Raw genomic sequence first — 14,525 nt, 5'->3', positions numbered from 1 at the left:
AAGATAGATTTCCTGGGAATGACCTTTAAGGTTTGTTGAAAGTTGTATTGGATGGAGTATATGTCTAAAAGCATCACATATCAAAGCATCTGAGAGATTATGGTCACAAAACTCAATATTTCAAATTTTAAACTGCATTCTATCACTGTTAGACTCAGAATTGCATTGTTTTCCTGCAATTGTGGTTTATTGCGATCTTAATCCATTTTCTCAAGACCATTCAAAACATTTATACTATTCCAGTAATTACCATGCTACCCAGAAAAACAAATGAACACTTTATTAAGAATTAAATGAAGGTATGGAATGTGATACAGTACAAATAAGACACCCAAGATGGATATAATAGTACTACCCACACAAAAAGTTAATTCTCACTCCCCCCCAAAAAAATCACAAGACAAAAGAAAAAGCAATTCCATCATTATAAAGTAAGATATTTCATGCAAAAACTCCAAAAAAAAAATCCCCCCAACCACCCCCCAAAATCCCTCAAACTGTCAACAAACCAAAAGCTATTTGAAAATATTGCCATGCTAACATATTAACCACAATATAATCATTCATAGAAAAATAACACACTAATTAAGCAATGGATTAGATGAAACAATACAGGCTGCAATATCATAAACTCATAGATCTCGATGATTTTCCATGAAAAGTAATTCCAGATTCACCTACAGGGTGAGTAACGGGCTCAATGCTGAGAGATAAGGTAGGTAAATATAAATTCCATTAACTCATCTCATTAGCTTCTAATTATAAAATCTGGAAGCTTCCAGAATCTGAAAAATTATATAAAATTTGGCATACTCCATTTGTGTTCCAAGAAATTATTTTAGGATCATAACTGCAATTATTAGAGAGCTGCCAGGAACTGACCTCTTAAATAATGATCACAATTTACATCATAGAAACAACTCCAGATATGCATTTACTCTGATTAACTCTCACTTAGGACAAGAAACATGATTTTCTAGCACTTTATGTACAAGTTAATGCAAAGGGCCAGATAATTTAGAGACGGAATAAAATGTAAAACAAAAGTGAACTGGCACAGAGACTGAAGAGGAACATTCCCACTTACAGAGACGTAAGTCGGTAAAAATCTTGCCTTGCTTTCTGAGGGTGCTAGAGTCAACGACTAGACTGACAAGCTATAATTCATGTCTCTGTACCAAGATGCTTTCGCCTATTTCATGGAAAAGACAGTTTTACATTAGAAAACAGGAATGGCATTTTATGGGATAGCATTCCCCTCCACAGCTGCCAAACAAGCCTGGTCACCATGTGGTGCACACACAAAGTGTATTTCCAACTGACTGTTAGTGTCATGATGAGGCAACCGAGGACCAGGAAGCAATGGCTCACAGCACCTGCCCATTCAGGCGACCTGGAGAGAACTGGGACACCTATATTTCATGGTTCTGGGTTCAGTTTACCTATGGTGTAAAGATCGGCTCTAACAGTAAGGCCAAGGAGAAAAAACAAGAAAAAGTTACTTAGGATAAAAAACGACCCACTCTCATTCGCTTCCCCTTCCATCCCCCCACTTTAGATTTCGGGTAATTAGAATACATTGGAAAATTAGTCAGAATTACCGTTCCTACCTCTGAAATGTAACTTCCTATTTACACTCCATGAAAAGAACACCATAATTTTCACTGGCAGGATTTAGCCTCTAAAACACAGAAGCACTTGCTCTAATTTTTACAAAATGAAATGACAGAATTTTCCAATGTGAAACCTAGGAGTTTGAAGCCAGTAAAGAAGTGTCTTTAATTATCAGGACGTTCATAATTAGAGCTCTTTGGAATGTGTCTTATACATACAAAGGTACCAGAAATTAAATCCCCAGAGTATTTATGAAGTAAGTTTTAAAATGGGAAAGATTTCTAATGAGAGATAAATGCTTCCATCAGCAAATTAAATCTGATATATCAATCTTTCCTAACTGACAAAGTCTTTGCTAATAATAGTTCAACATAGCCTCTGGAATCAAATGTAAAGATCACTCAATCATGATGATGCACGATGAAGTACAGATGGGCAGTACATATGAAAAACAATTTGTAAACCGCTGCAGTTCTAAAACAGATTTATATTACAAAGCAATGTAAATAAATATTGGGCTAGTACAAAAGCTCTTATTTACAGTTTTACAAATGAAATTGTATTCAGTGTAAATGCTGTGTTTTAAAGAACACAGTACTGTATTAGTAAAATGAGTTCTGTTGAGGGGATTACACTTTCTGTTAGAATCAATGCATAACATATAAAAGATTCAAGTTAACTTTGTTTATAATTTAGTACAGACAAACCCAGTTTAACCTGGAATGGCATCTGTTAAAGTGCTGAAAAACAGGAAATACTTAGAAAACACTGTACATTATTAAAGCTTTATCAAGTCAGAATGTTAAACTTCTTTCACATTTTTTTATCCTTTGGCCACAGGCTTGTGGACAAGATGATACTTCTCAGCAAAGGAGTAAAACTTAATAGGCCACCAGCTGCTTAGATGACTTTAGGTTCAGCGGATTTAGTTTCCTAAAACAACTATTTATCCATCAACCATACCTTCGGGCCTCACAATCTGGTAAGTAATTAAATATTCAGGATAAGCCTGGAAGAGAAAGATCAATTTAAACACTGGTAAACAAACTGTTTTAAACATTTTACTATAAGGATTTCCAAACTTTAGAAAAGAGGTTCTAAATTAGTACTGTGGAGCAGAATCATCTAAGGACATTTTCTCAAAACATCCTTACCTTGATTCCAATCACTTAGGTTCTGAATCAGAAGGTCTAGGATGAATACTAAGTATGTGTTTGTTTTTAATAACTGAGGTGATTCTGCTACATTTCCTCAGTTAAGAACACTGCTCTAGAACACAAGCATCTAGAGATGCTTTTGACTGGATCTGTGTCACTAAGAGCAAGAGGGAATTGTTTGCTTCTTTGCCACAGATAGGTTAACTACTAAATACAGGATTCTGATTAACTATATTTTACAGAAGGTAAGAAACAGAAAAAAGATCCACTGTAGTTGGCAAAATCTGAATAAAGTCTGTAAGTTAGATAGAATATTGTAACAATGGTATTTTCCCGATTTTGATAATTTTAAGACAATGTCCTTGTTTTGGGGAAATACACACTAAAGTACGTAAGGGTAAAGCAACAAGCCTACAACTTCCCCTCAAGCAGTTCAGGAAAAACAAAACTGTATTCACACACACGCGGGAGAGAAAGATAAAATGTTGACAATGGGAAAATAAGGGACTTCTTGATTATTTTTGCAACTCTTCTGTAAATGAGAAATTATTTCCAAATAAAAGTTAAAAAAAAAACAACAACAACCCAGTTCTCAGGGCAATATGCCGTGTCAGTTTAAGAGATTAGTAAGAAAAGGTTAAAGTATGGCTCTAAATACTTTCTGAAGATGAGCAAATAAAACTGAATTTACCTGTTCTCCTCTGTAAATAACATATTCAGCTAAAGCTAGTCCATTTACACTGGGTCGACCAGTGACTGAGTGATGTCCTGGAGGAGAATGTGCCATTTTCATTGCACTGAACTGCAGGAAAGACTTTCCCAGGGTTACCCGGCAAAAGAGCAGCTGCCTATAACATGGAAGGGAAAAGATCTCTCTGAAGACAAGGCAGTAGAAGACATTGTCTGTGTAGACTGCATAAGCTTTTTAATGTATTTACACATAAACACAAGTTGTTTTGTCATTTCACCCTTAAAAGAACTTTGTGAGAATGTCTTCTACTCTCATTAATGAATCTGTCACTTTAATTAATCCTTATTTTAACTATAACAACTGAGAATGGAATGACCTTATAGAGACGGAGACTCCACTTGTTTGTATCCTAGCAAAAGCACAAACCACAGCCCAAGTGAGAAGGAGAAGCAAACTTAAGGAACCCCCATGAAGTAGCTTGCAAAGCTGGACATTTATCCAACTAAGTCTAGTTGATTCCACCTTCAAATTATATCTGAAACTCTTTCTCTTAATTCTATGGCTACCATTAAATTCAAATCACCAGAATTTTCAGTTGGATTGGGAACAATGGCCTCTGAACTACTCTATTTCTACTCTAATTCCTAAACTATTTTCCATCCAAGCAACAAGTTATTTAGGGAAAAAAAAAAAATCCAACACATAAAACATTAATCAAATCACATCACTTTTCTGCTTAAAACCTTGTAGAGGTTACTCAGTATCCTTGGAAGAAAATCCAAATTCCTTACAACGGCTCCAAATTCTCTAATCTTACCTTGTGTTGTGTACCAGGAGCATTAATTTTCTTTCTTCACACAAACCAACTCTCTTACCTACTGACCATCATACACAGTTTCCTTTACTATAGAGAATGGTATCTATTCTACCACTCTTCAAACTGGCTAACACTTGTTTTTTTTAGGTTTCGGCTGCAATGTTAGTTCCTCAAATAGGTCTTCGCTTACCAGAAGTTTAAGTGGATTACTCTCCCAATCCCCAGGCATATATATGATTGACTTGCCTTATTTCCAATAAGCCTTTTTTATTACTTCATGGCTTTTCTTCTCTTCCAAGGACAGAAAGAGATTTTGGTGAATGAGTTAATTCTATTCTCCAAAGAGAGGCTATCTATACTTTTTATTCTAAATAAGCCTGTTGGAAACTTTAGCATTGCTAATCAATTTGTATTATAGTCCCAATCAGCCCTGTGATAATCCAAAGACAAAGGTCTTTTTAATGTTTATCTATTTTTGAGAGAGAGTGAGCATGAGCAGGAGAGGGGCAGAGAGAGGGAGACACAGAATCCAAAGCAGGCTCCAGGCTCTGAGCTGTCAGCACAGAGCCCGACACGGGGCTCGAACCCATGAACCATGAGATCATGACCTGAGCCAAAGTCGGACACCCAACCAACTGAGCCACCCAGGCACCCCCCAAATTTTTTCTTTAATGTTTATTTATTTTTGAGAGGGGGGGGGAGGGAGGGAGGGAGACACACAGACTCTGAAGCAGGCTCCAGGCTCTGAGCTGTCAGCAGAGCCTGATGTGGGGCTCAAACCCACGAACTGTGAGATAATGACTTGAGCTGAAGTCGGATGCTTAACTGACTGAGCCACCCAGGTGCCCCTAAAAATTTTAATAAACTTATTTCCAGACAGCCAACCACTCTGTTCTAAAAAGTAATGAGAGGTGGTACTAGAACATTATTATAATCTGAACTATTTTACCTCCAGATAATATGACAGCAGAGTTGAATTTACAGAATCTCAAGAGATTACAAGCTTTCTAAACTGTCCAATTTATGATCTAAAACAGAAGTGGATGGGAGTTCATATCCAAAAGGGCTGACTTCAGGCACCTACACAAGTCTAAACTTAGGGGGAAAACAAGAGTAATACAAAAACAAATCTTGTTTCTCCCCAGGACCAGAGTTCTTTACCTCGGCAACCTTTCAAAATCAGCTGGGAAGCCTTTACAAATCCTAATGCCAGACCAATTATATGAGAACCTCTGAGGGTGGGACACATGCATCAGTTTTTAAAGCTGCCCAGGTGATTCCAATGTGTCACCAAGGCTGAGAGCTACTGCTCTAGGGTTTTCTTCCAAGATCAGTGATCAGAAACATTAGCATCACCTGACAACTTGGTAGAAATTCATATTCTAGGGCCTCCTCTCAGGCCTACTAAGTCAGCAACTCAGCAGGTAGGGCTCAGGAATCTGTGTTTTAGCGAGCTCTTTACGTGATTCTCCTGCTTGCTAGTATCTGATGAAGATTGCTTCAGATCTGTATAAGCAGTACCCTAACTGTTGAGTGAATTTCAGTAATTAACCTTACTCAATTTTTCAAATGACAAAAGATAATTTATATTTACCTATGAGGATTAATTAGGGGCAAGTTATTTGAATGATTTTAACAACTGAGTTAGGCCAGAGTAAAACAGGGGGGAAAAAGTGCAAAGTAGTTATTTGATAATAATGTGCTTTTTAAAAGGAATGTGTTTCATAATAAGTTTTTCAAGTAGTAATATCACAAATTCAGGATTAGGATCATATCACAGTGGAAGAGAGACTCCTACAGGCATTCCTATGAAATACTAGACTTGGCAAAGGAATGCCATTTTAGCATTTGAATACACATTTTTAAAGAATCCACAGTCCTATAATATTTAAGGGCCACAATAATATCTCTCATGCCCAATGATATTTTCTGCTTCATATTGTTTAAAGCACTAGGTGTTCTAATGATTAAATGAGTTAAATAGGTCAAGTGGTTTGAACTGTGCTTGGCTCACACAGATCATTTAATAAACACTGGCTCCTGTTACAACTGGTGAGAGAGCCAAAAGCAACCTGAAAAATCCCTATCTTGGAGTCCTAAAGTTGTCCAAGCTGATGCCTTGCTCCCCTAATTTCTCAAATATGAAACTAGTTCTTATTAAATTCTTATCAAACTAAATGAGAACAAGTGATCTCTTACCTGTGGCAAATGTAACAAGATCTGTCTTTGTGAACTGGACACCCAGTACCTCCTCCAATTCCATATACATACTGATTGCTTTTGGAAGAGTTTTCAGCAAAATAAATCCCAGCTCCAAACATGCCACCTATGTAGGCATGCCTTTCATCAAAGCCTTTATGGATAATCGCATTCACAAAGGGAGATCCTAAAACAGATGTAGATGGATAAGAATTTAAAATTATCTTAGAAGAATAAAATGAAATCTTCATTGAAGTTAAATTCCTAAACATACATACTGACCACCGATATAAAGAATATTAAAAAAACAAGGATAACAAGTTACCTGTCACCTAGTTTATTCCTTTAGAATAACTACATTATTTTATTTTTTAAAATTTTTTAACATTTATTCATTTTTGAGAGAGAGAGAGACAGAGCGTGAGTCGGGGAGGAGCCGAGAGAGAGGGAGACACAGAATCTGAAGCAGGCTGCAGGCTCCGAGCTGTCAGCACAGAGCCCAACATGGGGCTTGAACTCACAAATTGTGAGATCATGTCCTGAGCCGAAGTCGGACACTTAACCCACTGAGCCACCCAGGCGCCCCAATAATTAACTACTTTAAAAGAAATGCTAACGTTGATTGACGTTTCTAACAAGGGGGTGGATCAAATGCCAAAAAATACGACACATAAAGATTCAACTAGAAAAAAAGATCACTTAAAATATAAATGCTAAAGTTACCAAATTCCAGACCTCAAATCCAGAACCAAGAGTCTCATAATTCATCTCCTATAGCAAGGCTGTATGCAATTAAGCCTTACAGTGACATCCCATGTCTGTGTGCTTTTTCTAGATATCAAGTGGCCAAAGTGGTCTTTTCATGTTTATTCTCTTCTTTATACTTCCTTCTCATCTCTCCACTTCGCTGCCTTTCATCCTGTCACACCAGATTCTATCTGCAAATGTGTGTTCCTTCACTCTCTGCATACTGACTATTCTCACCCCCTTCCGTGCATGGGTGCCAAGGAGAGCTTAGCCAAAGGAAAGGAGGTAGTCATGGGAACCAGGCCAGAGAGTAGGGTGAGGGGTGGGCGTTAGGAAAAGCCAATGTAACAGTTAACTGATTCATTAAGATTAGTGTTCCTGTTCATAAAGGAATAGGAAAATACACTGAATTCCAATATAGAACTACAGAAAACCAGAATCACTTATTTCAATTAATTTGGAAAAACCAAAATCATTTATTATAAAACAGAAAAATCATTCATTATAACCATCAAGTCAGTACCTAAATGAATATTACACTCTTTGACAAGAGAGCATCATGATGATTTTTAGGGTTTTAGAATGAGAAATACCATTTAGATATTATCCACCAATTCAGTCTGCTATAGCCATTCTTCCAGGGGACTGTAAAATTTAAATGTTGTGTTTCATAGAACTTTACAGGTCTCTAAAAATTTTCTGCAATCAAGGCCAAATGAAGAAAATACCGGAGTTACTATGTGCTTGAAGACTTGATAAACACTACATTAACATTTACATTCATCTTTGCTATAAATCTCAAAGACCAATCAACACCTGTCAATTTGCAGCATAAAAGAAAACAGGAAATTTCAAGACAAATAGTGCTTTCAATCCAACAGAAGTTCTTAGAAAATTCCCTAAGTTCAATGACAACAGCTCTTTAAAGATTTCATTTAAAAAATTTTTTAAGTAATCTCCACCCTCAAATTGGGGCTTGAATTCATGACGCTGAGATCAAGGGTCACATGCTCTACCTACTGAGCCTGCCAGCGCTGCCCCCTGCCCTGAGGAATCTTACCATGAAATAACATTCTTTCATTTGCATGGTTGTGGTTTTCTTCAGAAACTTCTTTTCTTCTGTGGGTGTATCTTTCCCATAGTTTCTTGTTACAAACTTTCTGAATCTATAAAAAAGAAACCAGAGGAATCAAAATCTTTACGTCATAATTACTTACCTACTTTACTTGTTCATCTTAACCTAAATAGGCCACATAGTCAGAAGAGAGGCAAAACTTCTCTAAAATATAAACTATGTTTTATTTTAGTCAGCTAAAAATACTTGGTCTCAAACATAAAGATAGAAATATAGCTACATTTTGGAAATGAAAAACTTCAAAGGGAAAAAAGCTATATATGGACTTATGGGAAGGTCAAGAATACCATAAACTAAAATACTTCCATTCTCATTAATTTAGAATTATTACTAAAACAGCTCCAAATCAGGTATACTGAATTCTGTATGTAAGTATTAAGAGAACAGTTATCTTTCACCTCATCCTATTTTATTTGGCTCAAAGTATCATCTGTATCTGCTTTTAATGAAAAATATTTGAAATAACCCCCAGCAAAAAACATTCTTAAAACACACACACACACAGACACGCCTCTACTACTCTCTCTACCCTTCCCTATCCCTCCAATTCCTAAAATTTTTGTCTTGAGAGGAGTTAAAGATGGATGGTCTCACTGGGAGTATTTCTAGGATCAAAATTCACAACCCTAGAGCTGTTTCTTGGCTGTGCTTAAAGGTGTTACAGCCCCCTGCTGGTCCTAGAGCACATCTGGGAGCTGGTGGATTTAGTCTTGGCTTAAAAAAACTCAAATATGGCTACAGATGTAATCAAGGAACACAACTGACACAGCGATCTCACTTATATTAAGAAAATAAAAGGCATGATTATTTGCCTTATTAAAAATATTACATATGTTCATGAATGGAAATATCAAGATGTCACTCTTGTCACACTATGATATAAATTAATAAATAGGAGCTCCCAGGATTTCTTTACCTTAAATCATCTAATAGGATGAACAAAGCAATCTCCTATAGTTTTAGTATTCACTAACTCTAAAATACGACATCGAATATAACACTTATAATAGTATATATATGACAATAATATAAAACAGCTGAAATATTTGATACTGTTCACTTTTGAGTTTAAAATTTAGGTATTAAAAAGATACTTGACACATTTTGTCTTATTTCATAATTATTAAGAATATATCAATGTAGTTAATAAAAAGATTTATTCATCTCAAGTAGAGCGTGCATTTTTGTTTGCTGTAGTTCAAGAAAAACACAGCAAAGTTGGAAAAGGCCCTGAGAAGAGTACCTGGTATCAAGAAAAGACAGGACTCTCCTTTGAATGACTTAAAACCTCAGACTATTTTTGGAAAAGATGAAGGTACAGAGGGAGTACTATTAAAATTATAAAAAAGTTGTATAGATGGGGGACTCATGGACACACGGAGTAGTCACAGGACAAATAAGTATAAAGATGGAGTCCTTTCTTGAGCCACAAAGAAAATTCAGCTTTGCTACAAAAGAGTACTTGAATAATTTATATATTTAAGGTCCTAAACCTAATGGATTTATCATGATCTCAAGATAATTCAACAAATGCTGAATTATTTGTTACGAAAACAGCCCAAAAAAAGGAAGAAAGAAAGAAAGAAAGAAAAAATGAAAAACAGTACAGGGATTTTGAGAATCTTAACCTTTAAGGATCTACCCTTTCCCCAAATATCCCTTGATGCTATGTCAAAGACTTACTAGGCTAGACAGATTATATTCTTATGAAAGTTAATTACTGTTTCAGGCTTTGAAAACTACGGTCTCAGAAAACTTTATTTTCACTAACTTATTACCTTGAGAATATTGTATCTGTTGAAGATTCCACCTGCATGACCTCCATCTCTGTGCTCTCGGACTGTACTCTGCATCTGATGGAAAAATATGTCAAATATATGTGTATTAACTTTTGTTTTTCCTTCAAAAATTTGTTTTAATGTTTATTTTTGAGAGAGAGCAAACAGGGGAGTGGCAGAGAAAGACACACAGAATCTGATGCAGGCTCCAGGCTCTGAGCTGTCCGCACAGAGCCCCATATGGGGCTCAAACTCAGGAACTCAGGAACTGTGAGATCATGACCTGAACCGAAGTCGGATGCTCCACTGACTGAGCCACCCAGGCACCCCCTACTTTTGCTTTTTTTGATTTGGGGAAAATGGTTCTTGACGCCTATGATTCTGTTTTTGAGAATACAAAATGAGATTTTAATATTTTTCTTGTTTATATGAGAGTTCTTCTATAACTTCACAAGTACTACTTTCTAGAGATAGCTGTTAGCTAGTCAATCTGGAAACAATACTTTTAGGCGAAAATTATATAATGCAAACTAAAGGAAGAAAAAGGAGCAGATGCATGGGTGAGTTAAACATACAAAGCTAACCACCTCACATGCTAAAAAATAAAACAATCTGGGAGTGCAAGCTGGTGCAGCCATTCTGGAAAACAGTATGGAGGTTCCTCAAAAAACTAAAAATAGAACTATCCTACAACCCAGCAATTGCACTACTAGGTATTTATCCAAGGGATACAGGTGTGCTGTTTCAAAGGGACACATGAACCCCAATGTTTATAGCAGCACTATCAATAATAGCCAAAGTATGGAAGGAGCCCAAATGTCCATTGATTGGATGAAGGGATAAAGATGTGGTATATATACACAATGGAGTATTACTCGGCAATAAAAAAGAATGAATTCTTGCCATTTGCAACTACATGGATGGAACTAGAGGGTATTATGTTAAGTGAAATGAGTCAGTCAGAGAAAGACAAATATCATATGACTTCATTCATATGAGGACTTTAAGAGACAAAACAGATGAACATAAGGGAAGGGAAACAAAAATCATATAAAAACAGGGAGGGGGACAAAACAGAGAAGACTCATAAATATGGAGAACAAACGGAAGGTTACTGGAGGGGTTGTAGGAGGGGGGATGGGCTAAATGGGTAAGGGGCACTAAGGAATCTACTCCTGAAATCATTGTTGCACTACATGCTAACTAATTTGGATGTAAATTAAAAAAAAAAAAAAAAAAATTCAAAGAAAAGAAAAAAATAAAAAAATAAAACAATCATTTATTTGCTCCCATTCATTTTGCCCTAGTAAAGCACAATATGTACTCCATTGAGAGCTGGATTTTCTGGAGTATTAGAACTCAGTTTCATTCAAGTTTCTATCCCTGTGTTCCTCACACATACAGGATACGTGTTCTTCAAACTGTAAAGCACTAGTCAAAGATTTCAGTGGATCCAAGAGTTCCGTGAAAAGAAAGCTGGAAGAAAAACTTCCTGGAAAAGTAGCATCCACATATTCTGGGTCTTGTATGAGATACTGGGGTTTGCAATTGCCTTCATGAAGGGAGGGAATATTTGCATCTCCCCCGCCCCACCCCCCCAAATGACAGTAAACTCTTCTCCAACAGAATTCTGTGTCAGTATTAATTGTAGTATTGAACCAAGTTACTGGATTCAAGGTTTATTGAGGGAGTGTACCTTGAACTCTGATTTTGAACATTCATCCAGGTGGTAAAGAGTTAGGGACAATTAAAATCCTATTACATTTTCAAGATCTGGAAACCTCTAGGAAGTTCAGCTATTGAACCAACATTTATTTAAGGTATATGAACATACCTCTTCCTCCACAGACTGAAACTCTTTATCATCAGGAGATAGATCTATGAGAATTGTTCCACTTCCAGAGGTGTTCAGAGTTAAGTACGGGTTAAGACCTAGTAAATAAAATGTGAAGGTAAAAAAAAAATTACGCCAAGTCCCCATCCCCTCCAATTAACATCAACCCGAAATGGCCACCTGAGTTATCTGATGCTTACTACTTTTTTTTCTTGCTTACTACCTATTTTTAAAAACTTTTAATTTTGGACTAATTTACATTTTCAGAAAGACTGACATCACGTAGAGAGTCCCTGTGTACCTTTTACTCAACTTCCTAATGTCACCATTAGGAATATTCATGCTCCTCCAATGTTCCCATTCTATATAGCCACAGTACAACACTGGTCACACTTGTTAAGTAAATTACAGAATTTATTTGGATTTCATTAGATTTTCCCATTAATGTTCTTTTTCTGTTTTAGGATCCAAACCAGAACACCACACTGCATTTAGGTTGCTAATTTTGACACAACAAGTTGTAAGGGTTTTGTGGGAATAATTCAGAAAAACCTTTCTATTCTTTACCCGTTATCCTTAAGGAGGTTGTCACAAAATTTCTTCTTCAGATTATTTCCTTTACTAACTACTCAGCACTTTCAGCATTTAGTCTCTTTAATTTCTGTAAATATGAGGAAGAATTATGACAGAAATTTATACAGCTTCAGGTAATTTTAAATGATCCTAAAATGAGACTCCATAGTTTACCGACTACTGAATGCTTAGTCTGTTTTTCATTTTTCATTTTTTCAATTTATTTATTTACTTAGAAGTTTGTGTGAGAGAGAATGTGTGCACGCTCAAGAGGGGGGTGGGAGGGAGAGAGAGAGAGAATCCTGAGCAGGCTCTGCACTGTCAGCACAGAACCCAATGCGAGGCCTGAACCCACAAACCAGGAGATCATGACCTGAGCCAAAGCCAAGAGTTGGACGCTTAACCAACTGAACCACCCAGGCGTTCCCTGAATGCTTATTCTAACCCCTCACAGTCTCTAATTCAGCAATGAATGCTGTGTTTTCTGAATGTCAATGGTCAAGACAACTATGTATTTTGTACCTTTACTCTCACAAAAACTTTTCAAGTAGAATTTTAAACAGAATTTTCTAATTTCTTCCATGTATTTGTAACAAACCTTTCCTTCAGTCTCTACAAGATCTCTAAAGCTCTGCTGTTTTTCCAGGTAGGGCTCAAATCCATTACTGCTGGGTCAATGCATGGCAGTGTGAGTGTAGAGACTAAGAGCACTATTCTAGTTCTGGGTCTGGTCTGAATAACAAGACCACCACCAGATGCTAAACTCTGATAAAGACTTATCAGGTATGTAGTGTGAATTACATTGTCTGAAGTACATTATCTACAGGAAGTATGGAGACTTTACAAAGAAGAATATTTCAGAGACTAAAGACTTACCAGAATAAAGACCATGACACACGCCTGACCAAACCATCTCTGGACCACCCCAAGATGTCTTATAAACACTAAAAGATCAGGACAAGTAATGTATTGACTTGATGCACTGAATGAGAGCTAAGGCTAAGCCAGCAAAATGAGAGACTGTCAGAAGACTGCCACGGGTTCCACTTTGCAAATGAGGTAGAATGTAGGTATAGAATCCTCGCTTCAAATGAAGACAAGGAAGGTGATAACTTTATGTAGGCAAGAGACCCTGACGTGCTAGAGCAGACACAGTCATTCTGCGTCGTGACATTTCTCCTCCACGTGGGAGTGAATGATCCTCTGCGATTGCAGCTGTATGTATCAGAATGACCACAGACCAGAAGTGGCATAGAGTTACACACCTCTGCCACTTGGAGGCGGTGTGCCTGTTTCTGTCATTGTTTCCTGAGCCTTTCAATGCAGTCTTAATAACTGTGTCCCAGACACTATATGTTTAATGAACAAACACTGTCCGATTTCCTTTTTAACCTGCCTCTTTCATAAGTGACACTTGTTATTCCAGTACTCCACCGTAATTTCTACCCTACCGGATTGGTATTATTCTAGTAGTCATGATGGCTGTCTACAACTGCAGGTTCTAGTTTCTCTTCATTTTTGATACTTTTTATATTGTATACTAACATTCCAGGGAGTCACGGGTTTTCTGTCTTCTTTATCTCATACAATTTTGTCATCTATACTAGACATATCCCAGACTACCTCATATTTTAAACATTTTGCCCTAGTCCCTACCAGGAAGTAAAGTGCATCCACTTTCAATCGATTCTATTCCAGAATTCCAGTGTAAAGTATTGCTTAGCTTCAGTCACCTACTTTTTAGAGGTAGTTTTTCCTTTTCAAGAGATGGCCCCTACCCTGCCTACCATACATCCTTCCCTGAAAAGCTCTTCATTTTTGCTAGTCTGGGTTTTTCTTCAACTCCAGTTGTACAGCCAGGACTTCAATGACAGGATGTGTCTGACCGCAGACAGGGTAAATCACACCCTTAGTTTAACAATTAAGTTAAAAATGCGGCCTTGATATTTAGAACAATTCACCGTTTCATACCTGGGACTT

The 14,525-nt window shown here is 36.9% G+C and overlaps 1 protein-coding gene across 3 annotated transcripts in view; it reads right to left on the bottom strand.

Annotated features, from left to right (window-relative positions):
* Positions 1-265: 265 nt before the first annotated feature.
* The window catches only part of TNKS2 (tankyrase 2), a 66,656-nt gene continuing 52,396 nt past the window's right edge, over positions 266-14,525 (bottom strand). For 2 of the 3 annotated variants that reach the window (XM_015061925.3, XM_027062615.2), the window contains 6 exons: positions 11,973-12,070; positions 10,139-10,213; positions 8,286-8,391; positions 6,479-6,665; positions 3,463-3,619; positions 266-2,623 (listed from right to left, as the gene is read on the bottom strand). In XM_015061925.3, the coding sequence (XP_014917411.2) occupies positions 2,561-2,623; positions 3,463-3,619; positions 6,479-6,665; positions 8,286-8,391; positions 10,139-10,213; positions 11,973-12,070 (686 nt within the window). In that variant the 3' untranslated portion in view covers positions 266-2,560. The remainder of the gene's footprint in view (positions 2,624-3,462; positions 3,620-6,478; positions 6,666-8,285; positions 8,392-10,138; positions 10,214-11,972; positions 12,071-14,525) is intronic. The other variant, XM_053207786.1, reaches the window with a different exon arrangement.

The sequence above is a fragment of the Acinonyx jubatus genome, chromosome D2 (genome assembly GCF_027475565.1).
Source record: "Acinonyx jubatus isolate Ajub_Pintada_27869175 chromosome D2, VMU_Ajub_asm_v1.0, whole genome shotgun sequence".
NCBI lineage: Eukaryota > Metazoa > Chordata > Mammalia > Carnivora > Felidae > Acinonyx > Acinonyx jubatus.
Note: the sequence above shows the minus strand (reverse complement) of the source record. Positions and strands in the feature narration are given on the sequence as shown.